At 38.4% G+C, this 26496-nt stretch overlaps 1 protein-coding gene across 1 annotated transcript; it reads right to left on the bottom strand.

Moving 5' to 3' along the window:
• Positions 1-16192: 16192 nt before the first annotated feature.
• Positions 16193-26453, bottom strand: LOC140237985 (checkpoint protein HUS1-like). Its single transcript, XM_072317914.1, has 9 exons — positions 26323-26453; positions 23028-23158; positions 21531-21652; positions 20449-20625; positions 20014-20121; positions 18762-18836; positions 18075-18174; positions 17152-17274; positions 16193-16536 (listed from the first exon to the last, which is right to left on the bottom strand). Exons 2-9 carry the CDS (start codon positions 23077-23079, stop codon positions 16451-16453), a joined length of 843 nt encoding a protein of 280 aa, XP_072174015.1. The 5' UTR covers positions 23080-23158; positions 26323-26453; the 3' UTR covers positions 16193-16450.
• Positions 26454-26496: the final 43 nt, after the last annotated feature.

Below are 26496 nucleotides of genomic sequence, written 5' to 3'. Positions count from 1 at the left end.
CACTTAATATATATGGTGTATACAGTATACCATGTGCCTGTGGTGAAAACTGAATCTGTTTAATTTTGGATTCTACTAGATCTCAGGTGATTTCAGAATTATTTATGGGCAAGGTTAAACAATCCATCCTTTAAATCTTTCAATCAAGTATAGTAGTTTCTAAAAATAAAAAATAAAAAATAAAAAAGCCAAATGAAAGAAGAGCAATCCAGAAACTCATGTTCTGCTCATTGCAAGGACCTACAGTGTTACCTCATTTATACTTATCAATGTTAGTGCACTGAACTCCTACATGTCACTGCATAATAATAATATGGTTTGTTGAGATCTGACATTTTGTACTGTACTCTGTTGGTGAATTATTTGGTGTACAAAATTGGCCTGAAACGAGAGCTCATACTCATGAATAATACAACAGGTATGACCCTCTATTCTGAAGATAGTAAAAACTTCTGAAAGAATAGAATCACACATTTCCTACAGAATTATTAGACACTGCTGTATCTTCTTTTTGAACTACTGTTTGTGGCAGTAGCGGATGTACACCTCAGCTCAATTTTGCAACTGTTTGGACTTTATCAGTGATTGAAACTTGGCAAATACACTGTAAACAGATATGTGGCACCAGAACCCATATGAAATTCCTTTCTTTTTCTTTTTCTTTTCTAATCATTGAAAGCCCTATTCCTAATTGGATTTTTAGGCTTTACCAAATGACAAAAGGGAAATGCAAAAACTCATGTTTCGTTCAACACAAGGACCTACAGTGTAACCTCATTTAGACTTTCTATCAACGTTGAACTTTAAAATACAGCTGGGCATTGAAACACAATTTTGAAAACATGCACACCTATTAACAGCAGAAATGTCACTGTGGGGACTGGTAGGCCCTATGCCTCTGCAATAATGCATGGTTCTCCCATTAGGTCTATAGTACGTCTTGACAATGTGTAACGACAGTTTCATATCATTGGCAAAAAATTGTCACAAATGCAATTGAGTGTTTACTTTCCTTGAACTACGTATAGTTTGGATGGATGGCTATATCGTTCAAGAGAACAGGTATTCAGGGATTTGAGGATTTTCACTTGACCTTTGACCCTTTTATTATTAATATTATTAAAAGTTATGAATTGAGTAATTGCTAAGGTTTGGAGAAAAAGTGTAATTTTAGCGTTTTTAAATAGAATTTTAGCATTTTAAACCGGCCTTTGACCCCATGACCATAAAATTCGTAATAAAATCACTGTCAGGCACTAAATGCATTATGTACTAAGTTTCATGATGATACTTTGAGCCACTTCTGGGATGTAGACGAAAAAGTGAAATTTAGCATTTTCACTTGATCTTTGACCTTTTGATCTTAAACCCAATGGCCAAAAACTTTCACAGAGAATCTGGTTATACATATACATACACTAATTTTCAAGAGCATACCTTCAGGCATTGCATAGATATGGGAGAAATAGTGAAATTTGGGGGGTTTGACCTTGACATTTGACCCCTATGAACCACAAAAGACCCAAGAATATCACTGTCAGGCAGGACATCTATGCATGTACTACATTATTGTATGACAATGTTCCATGAAAATACCTTGAACCATTTCTGAGAAATGGAGAAAAAAAGTGAAATTTTAGCATTTTTACTTGACCTCTGACCCCATGGATCAAAATTTTTCCCCCCAAAAAAAACCATATCAGGTAATACATGTGGGGCATATACACTTAGGTCACTAAGTTTCAAAAGATTGAAGGCATTGCATAGATATGGGGGAAATAGTGAATGTTTGAGCATTTGACCTTGACCTTCGATCTTGAGCATGTGCACTCAAAAGTTAATAGGCACAACTTCGTCCACTCATACATACATATATTATGCCAAGTTTCATTAGGATGCCTCAAAATGTTTTTTTTTTTTTTTGGTTTGTTTGTTTACGCTGTCCACAAAATTGATTACGGACAGAAGGAAGGATGGACGGAAGGACGGACGGAGGGACGCTAATATGACAGACGGACGGATAGACAACCCGAAAACATAATGCCTCAGGCGACACTACCCCTATACCCCTAGAAGAACACATGTATTTTACGCTCTTTTCAGAGCACCTCACGCTCCTACTTGCCATAAGTTAAACTGCAGGGCTGGCGGAACCGGGGGGCGGGGGCACTTTTTTGCACAATCCGATGGTAAATACATAGGAATACATACGGTATAACCACTTCGTTTACACCTGGATATAGAAAGAGCTGGTATAGATCCTACCTAATAACAATAAAAAGTTAAATTTACAGTAGGCACCTGAACTCTAGATGTAGTTCAGACAATCATATCTGAATGTTCATGTTGCTGTCGATACTGTCTCAAGACTCTAGGCTAGGGATGGAATCCCCAATACTCGAGTCTTTCTGTCTTTTGTAGTCAAGCTCAAGATTATCATTCTTTACATTTGACTGCTCTGTGTCTCCAGACATGCAGATTGTGTTATCAAGGAGTCCAGTGCAGTCTAACACCTCGCTTAACTCCAATTAGGTCTATAAATTTATAGACTATTTTCACAACCATCGTTTGTGCGAACAGTAAACACTGACACTCAGTGCCACACGTCACACACTAGGCCTACAGAACATTTTACTGTAGACTTTATCCCAAACTTTTTTAGAGATAGATTCTACAACTTACAAGTAACTAACTGGTTACTGCAATACAAGTAATACAACTTCAAGTTATAATTACAACATAGATCTAGAATTTAGTTGAAATAAAAATAATCTTGGATTCAAATCAAAGCCGGCAAAAAGGCAAAAGACAAATCCGGTGGCCCAGGCCGGAGCTGGCCTGAATAAGTAGATCTATTAAGAACTTGTCGAGACGATAAATGATCACAAACATAGAAGAGAACCCATCAAATGGCAAGTCATCCGCATAGTCTACAGATTTCTAAACTTTACATAAATTTACAGCAGACAGTGCAGTACCACACGCGTGTACGTGTGAATTCCCGAGACGAAATTAAACCATACACAGATTACCATACATAGGACTTCACGCGATCATCGCAGACTACATTACCAGGATGCTGTTGTATTGAAGGGCCATGGGCTGAGTGAGCTGACCGCCGCCGTCCACATGCCATGAATAATTTTCAAGATAACAGGACAGGTTTCATGAACAATTACCTACCTCTTGAAATACTGGGCATCGGCAGGAAAAATCCTCTTGCAGAACGTTCAACTTTTTGCCAAATTATTTGAATTTTATTTTCTACGTAATTTTTGTGACAATCCACACCGCGGGCTCATTCGGGCAAAGAGAAATTGACGTCACACCCTCCTACTTAGTTCCCACACACACACACACAAGTCGAGTCATATACACGCACTATAGTGTTACGAGGTAAAGGGGATGTACGAGTATTGTGAAATGCCAAGCGCGTGCTCTCGCTGTTTTCGGTAGCATAGGATAGGTACATTATGCGCATGTGTGTTGGTGCCTGCTGCGTGTGGTGATGATACCCGGTAATCCTCAACTCATCGATGTCATGCCTACTTTTTCGAAGTGATAAAACACCGATTTCTGTGTCAGTGTGTTACTTTTAGTACCTGAAAAGTTATTATTCTTTTCCTTTGTTTAGCTAACTAGCCGTGTCATGGATTTCTGTCAGATTTTTAGGATAAAAGAGTTGTGTGCAATCATCGTAGGTCCATGAAATTTTTTATAGATAATACACAGAGATGTTGCTATCATGGCTGGGACATACACATAATTATCATGTAGATAGATAGAGGGGGGTGGGGGGGGGGGGAGAAGGAGGGGTGTTCATCAGTAGGGATATTAGGGGAATTCCACTCCTAGCTTATATCACGTCGACTCTCATGACTATAGTATTATCACATAAAAAGTTCGAAGTAAGTAATAGATAAGAAATATGGCATTTTCATATTTCATAATATCATAGTGCATGTCCACCGAATACTTGTATTTATGTATGTATGTATGTGTGTGTGTGTGTGTATGTGAGTGTATAGCATATATTATATATATATATATATATATATATATATATATATATTTATAAATTGATGTAGGGCCACCAAATTTCCAAAAGGGATATCTTTTGATGGTCTGATCGATTCAAAATGGATTGTTATGTTGCCTTTCGTTTCGGGCCAATACTCTTCTTTTTCTGGCTACCAAAATTTCAAAATAAAGATTTTATTGGCCCTATAACGGGTCACCATGCAGAGAGAAAAGTTAGTGTCGAATCCTACAGGTATATAGGCCTACATTGTATTTTAATTATTATATTTGGAACCAATATAAGCATGTGAATTTGATATAACCATATGTATATATATATATATATATATATATATATATATATATTCACATGTATACATATATATATGCATGTGTGTACGTGTGTACGTGTGTGTGTGTGTGTGTGTACACGAAATCACACAGTGCCCTTCTTTTCTGTTCGATTTAAAGAAGAAATCCATTCCAAAAATAAATGAACTTCAAAAGAGAGATAAATATTCCCTACAGAATGATACAAAAATGACAAAAATCGGATAAGAAATAAGATATGACATTTTGAATTTTCACATTTTTCGGAAAACATTTCTTGACCAGTTCTTATGAATATTCAAATGAGTTAGTTAATGATGTCATACGCCAACAATTTTTCATTTATGTTTATATGAAATTCGGGGATAAATATTTTTAGATGATATAAGTAAAAGCATGTTCCCATACCAAGATATATCAGAGTTAACATTGAGTTCTTTCTTATTTTGGGTGGTTTTTAGACAAGTTTTATATTCATACAGCTGAAATATGAGATTTTTGCAATTTCTGTATATTTCTGTACTAAGAAATTATAAGAGCATGTCAACTTCAACTTGCTGATTTGAATATTCATTAGTACTGGTCAAGAAATGTTTTCCGAAAAATGTGAAATTTGAAAATGTCATATCTTCCTTATTTTTTATCCGATTTTGTCATTTTTGTATCCTTCTGTAGGGAGAAATTTTCTCTTTCTTTTGAAGTTTATTTATTTTGGGGGTCGAATTTCCTCTTGAAGTGCAATCTCAGCAGTTAATTACTTTGCTTTCACTCTTGACGTTTTATCTCCCTGAACTTGGATGGCTATCTTACATCGAGTTCCTAATGGAGACGCAGTGTTAAGAATATCAAAATAGATCATCAGCATGATTACTATAATGATGGAACGACTTCGGTAAATGAAATTGTCATCGGATTTACTTCCTCCGCAGTCTCTACAATATTCTTGTCTCGTGAAGCGAGACTTTGGTGAAGGAGTTTATTCTTTCTTCTTTTTTTTTGGGGGGGGGGGGGAAATTGTCACAACAACCGATTGCTAAGTATGTGTAGGTGATTTGACGGTCGACGTAAACAGCGGGGAGAGCAATAACCAATGTTTCAGACGATGGCATTTAATCTACATTATTAAAATGAACAAAAATAAAATGTGGGCGCAAAGATAATCTGGACCCTCTGGACATATTGACGAAGATCGGACGTTCAACACACTTACATATTATTATGACAGTAAAATAAGCAGAGAGGTTGGAGATGAAATCATCAAAATGAACTGAATTTATGGATAAACCTATTCGTCACAAAAAGGCCGGTCAAACCCCTTCACTTTTATTATCTACAAGATGTTTATTTGTTATTTTGTTTTTGTCGGGGAGGGGCTACAAAGAATGGGTGGGCGTCACGAACCCTGTAGTCCATTTTGTGTATATAGATTTTTTTTTTCGAGTTACTCAGGGATTGAGGTGGAAGATCCCATCCCACCTCCTGATTTACTGATAATGTCCAAAACTGCTAGATCAACACCGTGATCAGCGATTGATGGCAACGATGTCATTGACACGAAGACATTGATGACAAACTTAATATAGGAAAGGGAAACAAATAACAGATGAAGAGGAAGAGGAAGAACCCAAATAAGGTGAAAGAGAGTGAACTCATTAGTTACGATGAAAGAAGGGGGTGGGGATCTGTACACGATTCACTGCACACAACCTGAAGACATTTGATACTATGCATCCTATTTAGGTGTGATATTAATATAACCTGTACATTATACAATGTCATGTATTACTTTCACAATCTGCGGTATATGCGACCATGCGGAATATGAACGAGAGGGGTCAATAACATCAATCTATCGAATGTCTTCATTTCATATCTAAAAATGTCGAGATGGATGAAGTGCATATTAGACGAACATAATTACGAAAACTTTGGATTTTTTTTTGCGTATGAGACAGCACATTTGTTTCTTTGTTTCATGTCCATCTGAGGAGAGGACTGGACAGCCCCTATTCAGCTACAATAAACTATGTTATAGGATGGGAACTCTTGCTGGAATATACAAACTGCCCGTATAGCATCAGCCGATCGGGAAGCTGGATTCTTGTCGTAACCATGACAATTGTCATTCCAGCAAGAGTTATTATAACAACTCTTATATATATATATATATATATATATATATATATAATGGGGTCCAGATCTTCCATGTGGTGATCATTAGGGTATCATTAATCAACGAAAATTAACACGCCTTTGCATTGCGTATTTATATAGGTCCTTTGATTATATCGTTTGACAGTGTAGTTTTAGCGAGAGGAAAATAAACAAAACAAAACAAAAAGTAACAATAAGCTTATTGAATGTAAGCAGACGACTCCAATGTACCTACGTATTTCATCAGTAGATGCCGTATCGCTTTAATTTATTGATGAGAGTAATCTTGGCGTATACATGTACGTACATTAGTCTTTATGAAACTGCGGATCTGAAAGCCACAGGGTAGGGCCGTTAAAGAAAATGTGGCGTGGGTTGGTCTTATACACGGACATGTCGATGGCTAGTAAAATATAAAAACAAGTCTGCCCGGCAGCTCAACGACTGATTACCCGATTAAACATTAATATCTAGAGTCGTCTTTTTTTTGTGTGTGTGTGTGTGTGCATGTTTTTTTTTTTTTTTCTTTACAAGGATTCCGAGAAAGCGCGACGCCGTTATAAGGTCGCGATCATGTAAACAGACGACTATTTTGAGGCTCTTTCTTCTCTCATGGCGTCATGATACTTCTTAAATTTTAACGATTTAGCTCAAAGTTTGCCACTGTTGTAGTTTTTAATCTGACCATTGTTGGTTTGTTTTTACAACAGCTTTTTCTTTGGGTTGAAGTTTCCATCGAATTTGATCTCAGATTATTTGAATGTCATATAGAAGTGACGAACGTATATTCTTATTCATGAAATTCGCTAACTTCGGATGAACATCACTTAATAAAACCAAAGCGATATCGATGTGCGCAAAAAGGAAGAAAAAGAAATAAGAAAAAAAAATCGGCTGAAAGAAAATAATGTAGTCACAAAATCTCATTGTCTTTACAAGACTTTTTAAAGTCATTTTTTTCTTACAGTATAGCCAGGGCATCCATTGCCGATACCCATCTTTTCATTATGATACATGTATGACTGAGAGCATAAAACTCTCCTTTGTTTCTTTCAACGTTTACAATGTATACAATTAAAAAAAAAGATGAAATACAGCATAAATCACACGCATTACACATAGAGGGATGACATGAGTCATCATAACAAAGTGGTAACAAGTCAGACTTCAAAAAGAACAAGAAAAGAGAAGTAAAGTAAATTGAAAGAAAAAGGTGTCCCGTATAAGCCTCAAGGGCTTGCATTGATGGGATCACCAGACTGTGAGTTAGGGGGTTACAGCTCGTCATTCCGAAGGTTTGTTATTCCGAAGGCTCTTTAGTCCGAAGATTCGTTATTCCGAAGGTTCATTGTTCCGAATTTCATATTCGGATTAACGAATCTTCGGAATAACGAACCTTCGGAATAACGCCCCAAATGTTCGGATTAACAAACCCTTTTTCATTTTCGGATTAACGAACCTCTAGGTATAGGGAAATTGTGTGTTTCGGATTAACGACCCTTCGGAATAACGAACCTTCGGAATAACGAACAGCACCCGAGTTGGTTATACACAAGAATAAAAGAAAGTGCAACGCTTTTTTGGGGTAAATAATACAAGTGGTGGATCACAGCTAGTGTGAAGCAACTGAAGCTAATATTATTGGCGATGAGAAATATTTTGAATTGTTTTTTGTTGTTGTTGTTGTTGGGTTTTTTTTTTTTTTTGGACGTCCTGTTAATAATTGTGAATTTAGAATACTAGGCGGTAGTGAATTCCAATTGACCGGACCAAAGTGGCGAATCGATTTTGAATGGGTGTTTGTTTTCATTTTCTAGCGGTGGAATTTAGTTAATTGTCGGGTGTTGTAACTATGTACTTTTTCATTAAAACAAAACATTTCAGTGAGGTATGGGGAAGGCTTTTGGTGAAATAGGCCTACCTATGCATCATGAAAGAGGCAACATGCAAGACATTGCATTCATGGACATTCAGTACATGTATGTGAAAGCGGTGGAACAATGGTGTTGACGGAGCAAATAATGAGTGTTCGCACACCCACGGAGTGCTTTCTTCTGGAGTCGGAGCACTCTTGACACTTTAAAGGGATGTAAAGAAGCCCACAGCACATTACAAATCACTGTGTGGGGTAAAATAAATGCATTATTAATAAGAGGACACTACAAGGCAATGTACATTTCAAATTATTCATAACTCTTATTATTATATCATAACATTATATCAATTATTCATATCTTACTATTTCATTCTTTTTTTTTTTAAATCAAGTGTTTTATAGAAACTTGTTCCATGTTCGTCCTTTGTGGACTTTTTTTTATTGCATACAATACATTTTTTTTCAATACATACAATGAACAATTATTAAGTTTAACTGCAAAATTTCAGGAGAAATGACTACTCGTGGAGGAAACGAGACATTTTGGGCTCAATTGCGCGTCTGAGGGTTTCTGTCCAGTGCATCATGGTTTGAATATCATTTTCAGTTTTCAATTTCAGTTTCAATTTCAACTGTATTGTCCAATTGGAAATTCCTTTTGTTTCAAGTCTTACAAATAAACACTTTAAGGTCATGAAACAGATGTCTAATCATAATCGCAAATCACAACACATTCATCACAAATACAATGACATATTTGACATCTGACAGACAACATAATATTATTATACTTATCAAAAATCCCAACATCCAACCAAAAATCTGACACATTGTTGGACTTTTAATTTGGGTATTGCACTTCTCATAACACAATTTAACATCCCCACAACTTATCGTCATTAATCAGACAAAAACTAAAATAAAAGAAGAAAGAAATAAAAACAATAATGTGAAAGAAATTATCAGAAGGATAAAAACTGAATGCACATGACTGCCATCACATTCCACAATGATATATAACTAAATTTTAGATAATACCCTTCCATACACTGAATCGGATTTGAAATGATATAAAACAAACAGCAGATAAAAAACAAAATGTTTCAACTCATCCCAAAGACATTGTATGGAGTTGTCATAAACATGGCAGTCGGGTACATTTCATGCTGGTACTCATTACTAACAAAAATTATTTCCCCCACCACATACCTTTTCTTTCAATGGGTCATCAACATCGTCATCTGTATCGAGAAATGCATTTCAAAAATGGGCTTTGAAGCGCATTTTCTGTATTGACCACCATCTCTAGCTTGCATTGCAGAAATTGTATTTGACATCCAGGCGAAAAGACATATTGGGGCCCTTCTCAAAGACAAACTTTGCCCTTATTTCTGTCCTCACTGACTAAAGTAATACGAAAGTTGAATCAGTTTCATTAAATCCTTGATTAATTTTGAAGTTCCAAATTTTGGTCAAATTTGAACCTTCCGTAAAAAAAAATGTACTTTGCACAGGAACCAATGATGTGTATACAAGTGCGTGCTTACAATGGCCCTGAACAATAGATATGAATGTCACAAATACCACCTTTTCAGAGCTATGCTGACTAGGCTTCTGGTCTCCTGCTCAAAAGCACATGAATGCTTTATTAATAATTCATAAGGGATTGCCGTGGGCACTACTGCTAGTCTTAATTCATGGAAAAGGGTAAAATGCACACACATGAATAAAGTAAGTTATGTTTTCATGTGCCTGCATACACTACATTTCAGGCATGAATAAAGACTATCCGTGATAGTGGATTTCCTCATAAATATATAATAGAGCATTCAAAACCTTCAGGACCATTGTCTGGTTGTTAACCACACGCTCCCATACACACCAACTGACTACTTTGCAAAATTAAAGTTTTGTACAGAGGATTGAAAATAAAGCAAAATCTGAACTCTAACTTAACCCGTTGAGGACTGACTGATTTTGCTACAAAATATATTTCCGAGACACTTGCCCGAGTCCTCAATGGGTGAAAAATAAATCTTGCATTCAATGAAACTGATTTATGCTTTCATTTTTAGATTACATATTTTCAACAAAATTGTACACTATTTAGCTATTGCTCATATCAATGTCAGTCAGTGTTATCTGATATATAGTTAGTGGGAAATGTTTTTCTGTAACACCTAGTACTTGAATTGATGTGGTTTGCAAAAAAATGTTTGTAGTACACTAAATACTGATCATTTAATGTCTCCACTATTTCCTCCAGTTGTTTGTGATATGATGTGTGTTCTGTATTGTGCATGTGTTAATGTAATTTGTTGATTGTGCCTATACACGACTTTTCCCCCACAAGGCCTGTGAGCCTTTTTTCAAGTTCTCTGTTTATTTCACATTTCACCTCGATTTTAATCAAAGGGGTAATTTCAGATTGTATGAAAGAGTTGATTACAGTAAGTGTATTGTATGCATTGTATTCGTTGTATTTTTTATTTGAAATGGAAATAAATAAACGAAACGAAACGAAACGAAAAAATGTGTATAAGTTAGCCAATAGAATAGACGAGCAACCGGATTGCATGAAATACTGGTGAATTACGTGGAATAAAAAAAACACAGTATATATATATAAACACAGTATATATACACTGTACATGTATTATAATTTGGAAGATATACGGACTCGACAAGTACCAGAAGGACAGAATACATTGTATAGTTATTCGACTGGGGTGTTTTATTGCCCTCAGTAATTTTATTTTACAAGAAAAATCTCAATGCAACATGCAAGGAAACACAAAAACGATATTGCTTTCAGGAGACTGAGAAAACTAGTGCATCTTGTGTCAGCAATGAAAAAGAAATAAAAAAGAAAGTAAGAGATACACATTGTAATTGTATAGTAAGCCATGGAATCATCAGAAAAGCTGCGTAAACATTTTCAGTCCCCTGTCTCAACCCCTACCAATAAGGTGTGGATGAGAAACTGACTGCTACAATTATTATTTAAACAAGAGACCCGGGGGTCTTGCGCTCACCTGAGTATCACAAGTTCATCCTCCATGCATTCTTGCAGACTCTTTCCCGAGAACATTGGAAACTTGGGGCAGGGGCAGCTTTGAGAGCTGGGGGCATGGTGTCCATTTGCATATTCCATTGCACTGGTAAAAATACCTGCCAAGTACCTTGGACTTTATAGAAGGTTGGACTATGCAGTTTCGAAAAAAAAAAAAAAGAATTAAAGCTCCATCACTTCTGATTCTAGAGAAGAATACTATTGAATATTCTTTAATTAAGGAGGTTTGGGGCCCCCAAGGAAAGCATGGTGCCCATTCAAACACTTTGAGATCCTATCACCCTAGGAATGCTACTTGCCAAATTTGGTGAAAGTCCATTATGTTGTTTTCAGCAAGAAGATGAAAATGTACAATTTAGGTCTGCATTTGGATCAGGGGGCAGCCCTGGATCTGCAATGAACAAACTTGGAACTAAACTCATCAATGTACACACTCATGGTATCAACTTTGCTTTATCACTTCTGGTTCTAGAGAAGAAGACTTATATATATATATATATTTCATTTTTTTTTTTTTTTTTTTTTTTTGGGGGGGGGGGGGGGATTGGGTGCCCCCAAGGGGAGCATGGTACTCAATTGAACAAATTCATGCTACCTGCCAAGTTTAACATTCATCACGGGGTTTTCAAGAAGAATATGAACATGTACAATTTAAGTCCCCATTTGGACCCATCCCATCCCACTCCCCTGGGTCCCAAGGGGGGAGCACCCCGAGTCTGCCATGAACAAACTTGAAAAAACAGTCATCAATATACTGACTCATAGCATTAACTTAGCTCAATTACTTCTGGTTCTAGAGAAAATATTTAAAAGATTCCTTACAGGAGGGGGGGGGGGGGCCTGGGGGCCCTCTAGGTGGAGCATGGTGCCCATTTGAAGGACTTGAGATTTTATTCCTCCTAGGGGCGCTACCTGCTAAGTTTGGTGGAAATTCATCACTGGGTTTTCAAGAAGATGAAGAAAATGTACAATTTAGGCCCCATTAGGACCCCTCTCCACCCCCTCCAATGGGTCCCAAGGGGGGCACCCCTGATTCTGCCATGAACAAACTTGAAACTGCAGTCATCAATGTACTAATTCATAGTATTAACGTAGCTCTATCACTTCTGGTTCTAGAGAAGCAGATTTTTAAAAATTCCCTTATTTTGGGGGTTTGGGCCCCCTGCCCCCCCCCCCCCCCCCCCCCCCCAAGGTGGGGCATGGTGCCCATTTGAACAAATTGAGATCCTCTCCTCCTAGGGATGCTACCTACCAAGTTTGGTGAAAATCGGCCATGGGGTTCTCAAGAAGAAGATGAAAATGTAAAAAGTTAATGCACGACGACGACGCACGACAGACGCTGGGACGAAGAGGATCGCAATAGCTCACTTCAGCCTTTGGCTCAGGTGAGCTAAAAAACCTGAAAACAGCAACAAAGTATTGCCTTTGCCTGTCCTAGAAGCTAAATATATCTGATATGGGGTTTGGATAGTCATATGACAAGGTAAAGCAAGTCAATCATGAAAAACAAATGAACAAGGTGAGGTTTGAGGGTGGCAATCCGCACTTTTATGTCTTGTTTTGTTCCAGCTACTTTTTTTTTAATGTTCTTTACTATCTATTTTTGGTTGAAATAGGATGCTGGCATTCATCTGGCATTCACTGATACACTGCTCTTGTCAGATCCTAGACTCTTCTATTCCATAATTCAGACATTGCAATGAAAACACCTGCTGCATTGTGTACTTACTTTTTCTACACTTCTCTGCATATAGAGGGTGCACTCCTAGCCATCCATGACTAATCACTGATAAACCCTATGAAAGAAAATATAAATTCACCCAGAGCTCCCCCAGTTGTCTTTACACCACTGAGATAGACCTCTGTCCCTAGTAGTGACCACACATATCAGTGTCATTGGAAATTTATACACTAAGAATAATTTGCTTACAAAGAGAAAACAATTCACTCCAGTATATATGATTGCATTTGATGGGTTTTCCACTTCTTACCACCACTCAAAACAAAGTATACATTTTTTACACTTGATCAATAAGCCTCTACATCTCTCTCTCTTTATTTTCAACAACTTGCTATGACAAATCTGATTTGTGTTTGGTACAATACATTACTTATATTTCATACACAAACCAAAGAAAATGATGTCTGTCACCTTCCTCAACTCGTCTTTCAACAGCTGTGCCTACATGCAATCAACAGCATAAGTTATTATATTTACTTGTGATAACTTATTATTTGTATAGGGCCCCATTTTTCTCTCTCTCTTCTTTCGTTCTTTAAAACAACAACAACAACTTATCCAAATGCCACTGACTAAATTTTGTCACATACAAGCACTTACACCGTTATGTCTGCATAATCCCACCAGCCAAAGTGGAACCCTGACCTTTGCCATATCTATAATCTAGCCTGGAATCACCTCTGCTCATTTCTTTTTTTGTTCCCATACGGGTTGCAGACTTGATTAATTATCCTAAAACATTTGAGTTGATAGAGTTTATGGCGTCTTGCATTAAACCCTGATGTCACCTGAGCTCACACATATTTAAACCACTTGCTACTCAAGTCACTGTGACCTCTGTGCATGATCTTTCACCTCAAGGCTAAACACATCCTATATGTTTGTATTTATAATACCTCATCAGTCATCATATACAGTAAGGGTGGAAACATTTGCAGTGTGGAAATCTCCATGCATTTCACGTGACCAGAAACCAGCGCGAAAATAAAAAAACACACAAATACTTTTGCACATCATATATTCCACTAAAGAATCTCTTGATTCCATGGAATTAAAAACATGTGAAATTCATCTTATCCAGCCAAGTGCGAAAAAATCAACCGAGCAACAATATCCACTTGTACAGTATGCTACTGAATTTCATTGTGTAACTCCACATAACATTACAGGTGCCAAGCCAATATGAATTAATAATAAATGTTCAGCCAGTTCTACACAAATAGGCATGAGAGAGAAAAAGAGATAGAGAAAGAGATACATTGTAGATAAATAAATAGACAGAGAGTGTATCAAAGGAATACATACATATTTCTTTTTCAATAAGTTTATGCAGTTGGTTGCAGACAATAATGAAAATCAGAAAAGTACATGTTGTGATGGCTTCTTTAACTTTCTTCAAATTTCAAAGTCAACATAGTAATACATTATCTACTGTAAAAGTAACAAGTAAAAGTATAAATTTTTGCGGTGTAGAAATTTTCGCGCATTTCATGCAGCCAGAAACTAGTGTGTAGACCTATTTTTAACCTAATTTATTTTCCCAGTGCTAAGTGAGCTCAGATTTTATCTCTTCCCATGCCATCCACCATGTCACACCTCTTTCACAATATGGTACACTCCACTCTCCTTCTATACCCACCAAGCCACATCTCCATGTCATACCAGTACCTGAGCCACTGTTAGAATTTCCCTCCATTTCTCCTGATTGGTTTTCTCTGTAATGAATATTTATCTGTGCAGCCACCCTTGTTATGAATTTACATACAGGAGTCATGAATAGTAATTCATCCTCTGTTGAGATCCTGTGCTGAGTCTCTTGAATATTCAGATCCTGTGTTGACTTATTTGTATACAATGAATATTCATTGAATGGCAAGTGCCTGGATAAGATATACAATAAAATTGCTGGGAAGGACAGTTCACCAGCAGATCTCATACAGGCAAGACCGTGTGTCAGCTGTGTCTTGACTACCACAAAGTTGTACTGCCTCTAAGAATATGAGAGTGAACTTGGAGCCCTACAATATTTTGTTTGCCATATGTTCCAGTGATTAATGTATTGATTCTAAAATTCATCTTATCTGGCTGAGTGCGAAAAATTACTCACGCAAAAATATCCACCTTTACAGTATTGTTAAACTCTTCACATGTCTCTAAAGAGGTCGTGCCATGGTGTGTGAAGTTATTTCATATCCATTCAACCAAATTGTTCATAGAACTCGCTCTTATGAAATAGCTATCACTAATCCTATGAGAAGAAGATTTAAATGGAATGTTTGAAAGCGAACATACAGATTGAATATGATTTAACTTTCACATGTGTTACAGCTCTTTGGTATCTGATAGAGACGTCTAAATTCTTTATGCTTTTTCAATTTAAATCCACTCCATTAAAACAGCATTTATCTTTCATTCAATCACGGAATGGTAGGCCTATACGATGGTTTTACGGCTTGAAAGAATTGTGTGTCATTGTTAAATCTGCAACATTTTAGTTCCCTGGGCATGCTGCCCACAGTTCTAAAATTAAGTGCTAATGATTGTCATAAGAACAAGAATACTAATGTCCAACCTCAGTTATCCAGCCTTGTCAGGACTGGCAACCATCCAGTTATAAATAAATGTGATAAATGCTCAAACATGAAACTTTTAAGCAAGTTGTGTTGGGGAACATACCCCATACACCTGGGTACAGAGGACAGAGCAGTGCTATGGGTATAGCATCTTACTGAAGGATGCAGCTGCCATTTTGGGGCTTGAACCCTGAATATCATGATTGCACAGTCCACTAGGCAACGTCACATCCACCTCTAGAGGTGCTTCAGGATCCGACTGCAGTATTTGTAGTATCTGAAACATCCTAGAGGCAGTGCTACTCATGTACTGTGACAACTTCATGATCCTAGTGGGAAGAAGGCATAAACCACATATTGATGACGCATTAACAGTCATGATGAAACATACACAGAGATGTCTGATACCCTTGGGCATTTTTCCTATGACAATCCAATCCAGGTCGAGCTTGAAGATGGACAGAAACCAGGCTCTGTGTTCCGATGGTCCATCCAATAGATAGATACACATCATGGTTCCTCTACCTGGACACATTACGAGTTTGCATCACGATGACCATGTACCAGCAAAGAAAATATACTGTCCTGCCATGATATCTGCGCCATCTTTGCAAAGTACCGGTAACTCCCTCTGGTGGGCCATGTCTTCCAACTCCTCCATCCATCTCCTTCGGCCCTGATCCTCATGAATAGATGACAGGCATGCTGTACTGGATGGAGAGATCCTCATGCAGCAGGAAGAAATGGATGATTCGATTATCTACGATACCTGCAAAGGAGAAACAGAAATTCCAAATAGGAAGTGAGGAAATATCCTCAGAGTATACTTGTGTCCAACTTAGCAATAACTATTAAAGAGATTATACACAGGTTACATCTGGGGCTTTTTGAGGTCATAAAACCAGCTATTAATCCACATGAAGTATGTGTACAAGACAAAACCCAAGACACTGCAAGATCTCTGCACTATCTAATAAAACTCACATGGATGTATGTAATCAAACCGTTTGTCCATTCTACATTGACAACCAATCACCTTCCAAACGAGACCCTAACTCACTTTATTGCTTGCAATGACTATCCTGAAAAAACAAAAGCAAAACAAGAAACAAAACACATGGGCAATAACAGTAACAATGAACAATACTTGTTGTATATATATATATTTTTTCTTTCTTTCTTTCTTTCTTTCTTTCTTTCTTTCTTCCTTTTAATGCAGAGAAATCCCTTATTGAAAACTTGTTGGGAAACATATATGTGAAATTCCCTCCTAGGCACACACTGTTTAAATAGTCTATATACCACATATATCATGACGATGACAGAGCAAACCATTTGATCAAATTTCAGACTAAACCAATCATGGATATGAATGCATACTTACTGCATACAATCCTGGAGGGATTCAGCTGCTGTCCAGACAAGAAGTGGATGAACTTTCTGATGTCAACCTTGGCCCCTACCATGTCAGAGGGGTCCGTTTGGCTTGACTGGGAATCGGTGCCCTCTAGAGGCAGAGCAGCAAACATGCAAGCACAACATTAAAGAAATTAATTTTGTAGTCCCTACCAAGAGAGGTAGCATCCTCTTTCAATTCTATCCCTATACTATTGTTAACCCATTGAGGACGAGTCCTGAGTATACTTGGGCAGGTGTCAATGGGAAATGCGTGTTGTAGCAAAATCAGATCTTTCTCAATGGGCTAAAAATGGTGGTAATCATTTTAATGATTAGCTGTTCTTCATTATCATTGCATCATATCAAACTTACAGTGAAAGTTACTTGAAGGTGACTCTATAAAGATGACATTAAAAAAAGCATCAGTTTGAAAATACAAATTTTACATTACAAATTATGGTACTTTTTCTTGGGTCTAAACATGCTGTAATAGCAAAAATATGATAATGATAACAATTATCAAGAAAGTACATGTTTCTTGTAGTGTGCCTCTCCACCGCATCATGGAGTTCAAAGCAATCTAGAGCATATTACTAACTTAGTCAAAAAAATAAAACAAGACTGAACCTACAGTGCACTCATGCTGCTAAAAAGGAGGCATTTTGGTTACTTTACAGCATCAAATCCAACCACCTATCATTCAGCTTCCTAATGGGAGATGACTTATACACCGAGGTACAGAGGAGTGTTGTGGATAAAGTGTCTTGCCGAAGGACACAAATGCTGGGGCAAGGCTTGAGCCCTAGACCTCCTCACTGAGAGTGTGGTGTGCAATGCACTAGACCACAGCATCACCACAGGTGCGAGTCTTTTGGGGGGGGGGGGGGGGGGGGGGGGGACAAAGCTTACCCCATTCCGGATTCTCCAGGTCCCGGAAATGAGTGGACACCGTCACCTGCTCGCTCTCCACCCCGAGTCTCATGTCCCCGCTCTGATTGGCCGACAGCTCCTGATGCATGGACAATAACAATGTGAGAAGCACTCCCACTGGTCAGTCAGAGTAAAACCTGTCTGGATCACCATCAGACCATGAAAACTAATATGAATTTCTCACAGTGCCTTCGGTCCATATCTTAAATATGACTTCCAGGTCCTATGCCAGTAGGGGTCAATGAGATGCTATTTTCAGGTCTCTTTAGGGGAAAGACAGATCGACTTTCATTTGGAATGGCACCTGCAAGTCCTAAATATTCTGATCAAGGTTTGTTCCAGCTGTTGGGGAGTATATTGAGATCTCCATGATGTCTCAACAATTAATTTTGTTCTCATATGGTAATTGGTACTCTTTGTAACTTTCCTAATTCTTGTCTGAATTCTGTGGTCTGTATATGAATCAAATAAGGCGTATCTTGGTTACCTCGATGATCAAAGGGTCTTACAGGTTGAATGTCATCATTGTTGACATGCTGCAATATCTGGATTTCATACACAGCCAGCAATAACCTAACAATTGCCTAATCATCTTCATCTCCATTCACCATGTTTGGCATTGAGGGAATGAAATACTACAAAGATTGAGTTGATGGAAGTTCTCACCAGATAACTCCCTAGGTTCTTCATCCTCTCTGTAACAGTTCTGAGCACTTTCAAGGGTGGCATGCATATGGTTACCTTTGAAGGAAAACATAAATCATTATGAACAATTGGAAGTTTCCATCATTACTGAAAAGCATGTGTGAAAACAACACTTACTCTTCGCCAAAGGATAGCATACATCTAATTAATGCAAATATTGTAAGGAAGTCTATAGATAACATGGATACAAGTCAGTGGTAAGGAAAGTCATTTTGATATGTGACATGAAATACTCTATATGCAATTGAGCTAGAGCTCTTGTACACATAGAAGCATGAATACTGCTGTTAAGTGTTACATTTTTAAATAAGAAAGGTGGAACAGATGCACAAAAGCAAAAGTAACTAAGATATAAAGGGATATGTCTTTCTCTGCCACTTATTTCTCTAATCTACTGTAAAAATTGATTTTTTATTAATTATCTTTTTTTTTTTTGTGCAACATAAAGCTCACACGATAATAGAAGTGTGCAAATATCTTGCATGTAATATGTTATATTATTTCATATATTCTATTTCAGGATAGGTATACTGGAGGGGTATATCTGCTATGTTATTTGTAGTTGTCTTCACGTTGGCTAGTCCTGCAGCATGAGTGAATTTGCTGTCATGATGCAGACCATTTACGTTTACCGTAGCATGTGCTGCCAAAACCTTTAGCTGCCGTGGCAGCAGTCAGCTCTTTGAAGTGCTTGCTCAGTTGTCATGACCGCTCGCAAAATTGACGAGACATGAAATTCATCTTCATCCTGGTTCTGAGTGCAAAACTTATATACCCTATCTTCTCTGTCTACCATTTTGTTGGTGCAGAAGATTCATCTGGTGCTGTCAATCTAAAAAGCTGTAAATCTCTTATTCAATAAACCCCCTTTACAAGTAAGTCTGAGGTGTTGGTGTTCACCTTCTACCCAAGTTTAACTGAATTCTCTCACATCTCTGTTGCTTGCTCCATGTTTAGAGTCAATGTGAGACTCTAGCCAAGACATACTTGTCTGTTTTGGCAATATTGAGAGGTCGGTTTAACTCTAACATGTAATGTCTCAAGGAATATCAATGAAATGGATTATCTGAAAGTGTCTGATAGACTCTCTTTCATCCACAGGAGACCTCTTCCTGCGATGGGCTACCCAGGTGCCGTGATGACACGAGGCTGCCAGTGCCCTCCACATGGATAGAGGTCTAGAAGAAGGCCTACAATTTCCTTTACAGCTTACATCAAAGTCTGGCAGCTTGGGCTCCTTGTATTCTGACCACAGTCTCCTGGGGATGACCGTCACTGGGACGTCGTGGGTGATGACCCGGCTGTGACCTGTCCTCGATGGCTGAACATGGGAAACAGATATTTGTCAACAATGAAATTCACACATTAGTCTTTGAGATGCTCTTGGTTGCCTGTCATCCCTTTAGTGCAGTATCAATTTGTGTATAATCAGTGATCCCTTCTAGTCCCATTTTCAATGCAATGAGGATAAAGTAGTGTCTTGACTGACTGTCCACTGTCTTATCTACTAAGCTGCTATAACACCTAGTGTTGGGGATTTAGGGATGTAACCCCACAGGAATAGATTTATGCCCCCTCTCCTTCAAATATCTGTTTGTTTGTAATCAGTGATATCTGCCAGTTACATTTTCAAAGTCTGAACTCTTACCAGTTCTACTTCAAGAGAGAGGCAAGGGGTGAATTTCTTGGTGAGTTTGATCTTGACCGATTTGGCGCTCTGGGCTGTCTTCAGGGCACGCACAAGGTCATCGGGGGTGATCTCCAGGTAGATCTCATCGGCGTCTTCTGCAACACCCTCCATCTGGTACTCGCTGCAGAGATTCATCTGCAGATAGTGGACATGTAAAATTAAGTGGTGCGATGTTTAATTTCACTGATCCTGTGCATTCTTTGCCCACCACGTTCACACATTATGTATACCCGAATTGGTGAGGCAGAAAATGAACTGCTAATATCCTGGCCCAATGAGAAGCACCAGCTCTGCACTGCAAAGGAAACCAATTACATCGCCATTTTGCTTGTGCAGACCCCACAAAAAATTAATGACAGCACCCATTACTCTACAATATGATTGTGTCATGTCTTGCAGATTTACAGTCGGGAAAATATACAGATGACTGAACAGTTGTATAGAGTTTTCACCTGACATTCGGAAGTATGCATTACAGCACTTGCCTAAAACTTTTACAGTTCAGTAACGATTAACCATTTTAGTACCTCATATGGCAACAATGCATGACAATTTTATGAAAAATTAATATTCTTATTAGTCTTGTTCATAGCATCCAGTATACATATGTCAGATAAATCATACAATTATGTAATCAACAGTGATGGCATACGTGTAAATGAGGACTGAAAACACCTGAAATGCTCAAAGTTTGAATAGTAACCAGTCCATAATTCAAATGTCCCATCACTCAGAATCACTGACAGAGAAATTGACGACCATCTCACAAACTTTCTAAAAGTAAAAGAGGACAAAATTATTTTTGAGCAAACATTTCAATTGCTGGTTATCAGTTTCTCGGATTCTGTTGTAATATGATCCTTCACTCATAATATTGTGAATGTTTAGCAAAAGTATTGTGTCACAATGCATTAATTCATGTTAACAACCCATTGTGATATTGTGTCGTTTAAAGAACTGCCTACCACATCATCTCCTAAATCATGCACATTGATGAGATTTTTATCAAGAAGCCACTGAATTCAGCAGACACGACTCACCGACTGCAACTCACACCAGAGATTGCCTTTGGCCACTTTGTCATTCAGGATGAAGAACATTCTCTCTTTTGATATCCTCAACACACATAGCTGGGTGAGCTTTGCTATCGTACCAAAGACTCCTGCAGGGAAATCATTTTAATTTACAATATTAGCAGAAGAAGAGTACAGCATCAAATTATGTGTTGCTTGAAGGTATCAAATTAGGCAACATAAAAAACATCATAAGCAACAACAAACACAACGGTGACGATTCAACATGAAAACTAAATCAATTGTATTGCTTTGAACTGTTCCCTAACAACTGAGCTGGGTACATTCTATTGCATTTGATGACAAATGCAAATTTGGTTCTCTCAGTGGTTTGCAGAAAATCAGATGAGTACTAATTTAAAAATGAAATAGTTTCACTTCAGTCACAGTGTGCCACATTGCCACAGAGAGCCATATTCTTGTAATTACAAGGAAGGGATCATTTTCATCAGAACAACATGAGAAGTCCACTCGTACTGCCTTTCATGAATACTAATCATGGGGACAGTATTGACCACATCATGATTATCCAACATTTGAACATCTGTTGTTGTGACATTTTTCCAGAGTAACATGATAAAGCAGCATGGAGAAAAGCTCTCGTAAGGGAATGGAAATTCAGCACAGAAGTGTAACATCAAATTAGTACAAACTGACCAAGGGAGCATGAAATACAAAAAATAAATAAATAAATAAATAAATGAATAAAAAATGAAAAAAAAAATAAATAAATAAAAATACTGAATATGCTGAGAGGGCCAGAGTGCAGACTGTTGAGGAAACTGATTCTAATATGCATGGAATTACAGCAGCTTAGGGATTTGTGCGAGTGTCCACAAATTATAGCAGTCAATTTCCTTGTAGTTCCATAGGAAAACCAAGGATATCTAGGCAAACAAGGGATAAAGAGATTCATGTAGACATTTATGGATTTGCCTTAATTTGCACACTTGTTACAAGTATGCGCATGTAGATCTCTGAAGACTACAGACCTGAAACAGGAAAAGAAATTACTCGAGTGATGTCAGATAACTGTGGGAGGCATTAACTGATTCTTGTAGTTTTGTTTTGAAGTCATGTGATAACCTACAGAGCCCATCGCGATCACGACTCCCCCAAATCCAGGGCTGCCAACACTGGAAACTAGTTGAGAGTGAGACTCCCATAGGCCAATGCTATAATTTAGGAGTCAAAATGAGTGAGATCAATAGAAATGCATGCAAACGAAATAAAGTTTTAGAGTGAGAAAGGACCAAAATGCACGAGTCTCACGCTCAATGCGTGAGAGTTGGCAGCCCTGCAAATCACATACTCACATGTGACACCTGGATGAGGAGGTAAGCAGTATGAAATACTGTTATTTTTGTTTCCATTTTTATCACATAAAATGTTCAAAACAAAATGATTCCTTTTTTTTTCTAAAACGTTTCGATGTTAATTTCATCTACTGTTACATACACATACTTGTGAACTGCTCAATGCTGCTGATATCCGTCAGTCTAGCCCTGAAGCGCATGATGACGAATTATAGGACACAGAAGAAGTCAGAAGTATTGCAGCATCGGGCGTGCATTCAGGTCATGAAGCATAGTAAACTGAAAAGAAATTTACAGAAAAAAAAGCTGAGAAACATGTAAACAAAAGTAAAATCTCCAACTTCTTTCCTACACAGTGACCCCCAATTCATCAATGTGGGTTGAAAGAAGATTTTTTTTTTCTTCCATTTAATTGGGGTACAAACTCTTAAGCTATGGACCATAGCACCCAGAAAGGTTGTAGGCCTATAGGATTACCAATGCCATTAGTGGCAATGCAACAGGTACATGTGTAAGATACCAAGAGACATGTAACACTGTCAATCAAGCAGTGAGTGACAAGTTACAACTTTCTTTGGCTCTATTTTCAGCCAAATGTATTTGTGAAACAAAACATGATTTTGTGTGTGTGTGTGTGTGTGTGATACAATCCTCTTTCAGAGGTTAGAAGACAAGACATATCACATCAAATTGCCTTTTGTTCTTCCAACCCATTTACGACTAGACCTCTAGTCCCAAGTATATTCACACAGGTGTCTATGGGAAATGCATGTTTACACCAAAATCAGCTCATCCTCAATGGGCTAACTTGATGACATGTGTTCTTTGAACATCACAGCAACACGCACAATCAAAGTTAACAGCACACTCTTATAAGGACTTATTTTCTTCTAAATTCTCATTCTTTTCACTCCCCCACCTCAGCCCTTTTGATATGCAAACAGACACAAACCCCAATAGATGTCCACACATAACATAAACAAATTTAATATGCCTATCAGTCTGGGAAATCTGCTCAAGAGGGGGACTCCATCTCACAAGGCACTCTCTCCCTAATGAGTACCTCTGGGGTACTCAAGAGGCTTCTTTTCCAGAGCTCATGAGGACTCCTCTTCACTTCTCGTCCATCTCACATCGATTGGATACTGTATAAATGGTCACAAGTTCGCACTGTGATTTTTTTTTTGACACACACAATAAGTCATGTCCACTCTCCGTGATGAGAAGAAGAAAAACTTCTATTTGTTTCGATTAAAACTTGATATTTTTTGTTGACCAGGTTGATGACACAGGCAGCATTACAACTTGATTTTTGTCTTCTCATCATGGAAAGTGAACATGTGTGTGGAACAAAAAATCACAGTGCGAACTTGCGACCATTTATATATCGATGTGAGATGGATGAGAAGTGAAGAGGAGGCCTCATGACCACTGCGGAGAGGGAGCCTTTTGAGTACCCAAGAGGTGCTCATGAGGGGGAGTGTGACTTGTGAGATGGAGCCCGTGACATGAGCGCGATTTCCCGGACTGATATACTCCACGGGCACGGGTCCACAGGTCACTGCAAAGAGGAGAATAGAGGAAGATAGTGGTATAGGCCTACTAGTACTAGAGCCTCCTACTTCTACTAGTACCTTGCATGATGTACAGTCTGTAGGGCCTACATATAGAATTATAAACAGAACAGAAATTATAAACAGAAATCGATGCCCATTCTCACTCATGCCAAGAATGATCAATGATGAACTTGGGCGAGAGTCTCAGGTAAAAGTATACTAGACGTCTACAGTGAAACCCCGTCATAACGAGTTCGGTTATAACGAGGAACCGCTTTTAACGAGGTGATCGCGTCGGTCCCGTTTTCCTTTGCGTGTAAACCTATGGCAGAACGAATCAGTTATAACGAGTTCAGTTATAACGAGATTCCGGTTAGATATCTACATTGTATATAGAAGACATTTTCGGTGCATCATAATAAAGAAAAAGTTACATAAGCAATTTGATCGGATACAACGAGGCTCCATTTCTTGACCTGCCGCTTTCAAACACGCGACAAACGAAACATTGAAAAGCGAATTCACGCTATCCCCGTTTTACAGAGTCTGTGCTGAACGCAGTAATACATTCACAAGTCAGTTCGGGAAACCCACTCACAAGGGGGGCCCCTCCTTATAAGTAACCCGTCCCCCTTATAAGTACCCCCGTCCCCCTTATAAGTAACCCCCGGGGCACCCCTTATAAGGAGTCTCCACGCTTTTTTGCGATGCAACGCGAAAATGAAAGGACTGCGGCAATTCGCTTGATTATGTCCATAAAGCTTCACAAGTTTCCTAGTTACTCACGAAATTTGAGCAAAATCGGTTTGAGGCATCATATCTAAAATCATGGATTTAAATGCGATGTCAAACGACCCATGCGAATGCTGAAATGCGAGCGATTACTGGCGTGAGTGTCGCCTGGCGCGGCGGCGCGGCAATGCCTGAGTGCAGACGTGGCGACTGAGTACGGAGGTCATTCGCCACGTCTGCACTCAAACATTGCCGCCCCGCCGCGCCTGGCGACACTCACGCCAGTAATCGCTCGCATTTCAGCATTCGCATGGGTCGTTTGACATCGCATTTAAATCCATGATTTTAGATATGATGCCTCAAACCGATTTTGCTCAAATTTCGTGAGTAACTAGGAAACTTGTGAAGCTTTATGGACATAATCAAGCGAATTGCCGCAGTCCTTTCATTTTCGCGTTGCATTGCAAAAAAGCGTGGAGACTCCTTATAAGGGGTGCCCCGGGGGTTACTTATAAGGGGGACGGGGTTACTTATAAGGGGGACGGGTTACTTATAAGGAGGGGCCCCCCTTGTGAGTGGGTTTCCCGAACTGAAGTGACAGTCCCGTCTCGATCTCTAGATCTATACATGTATGTACTACCGCGGTAGTTGAAGCGGGAAGACTTGGAAACAAACATGTTTCAGTCCCGCCGTTATCCTTCTTCATCGCCCATTATCAGTGACGAATAACCGAGCACTGTTCCTTCCATATTTCTTCTAAACCACATAACATATTACCAGGTAATCAAAATCATTCCATTTTCTTTTTCGTTCCGTTTCTTGACTTGCCGCTTTCAAACCACGCGACAAACGAAACATTGAAAACCGAATTCACGCTCTCCATGTCTCTTTCCCGTTTTGTGTAACGAGTTAGGTCATGTTTTCTTCTAAACCACGTGATAAGACACAGAAATACTTTCCAATGTTACTACTAAGTTATTGAATAAAATCATTGCAGTTTACATGATTGAATGCAAACTCGATGCAATACACCAATTTAAATGACTGGGACTAGGGCACTGCACACATAATTGTGCCAATGGTCCGGGTTTCTTTTTCTTATCTATTACTGAAACGAACAACTTATTGGTCATATAACCAGGTGACAATTCTTACCTGAGGCAATGAAAAAAAGTTTGATGTTGTATAAGTAACTACTAAATCCGGTCTCAAGCACACTTACTTCCAGCGGTTGGAAAAAAATTTTGACTTTCGCGGATTTTTTCTTGTTCTTCTGTTTTTGATGTTATATACGGTCTTCCTGTCGCGATCGCGATCGCGTCGACGCGT

This window comes from Diadema setosum, chromosome 14 (genome assembly GCF_964275005.1).
Source record: "Diadema setosum chromosome 14, eeDiaSeto1, whole genome shotgun sequence".
Taxonomy (NCBI): Eukaryota; Metazoa; Echinodermata; class Echinoidea; order Diadematoida; family Diadematidae; genus Diadema; species Diadema setosum.
This window is presented reverse-complemented; position numbering and strand designations above follow the sequence as displayed.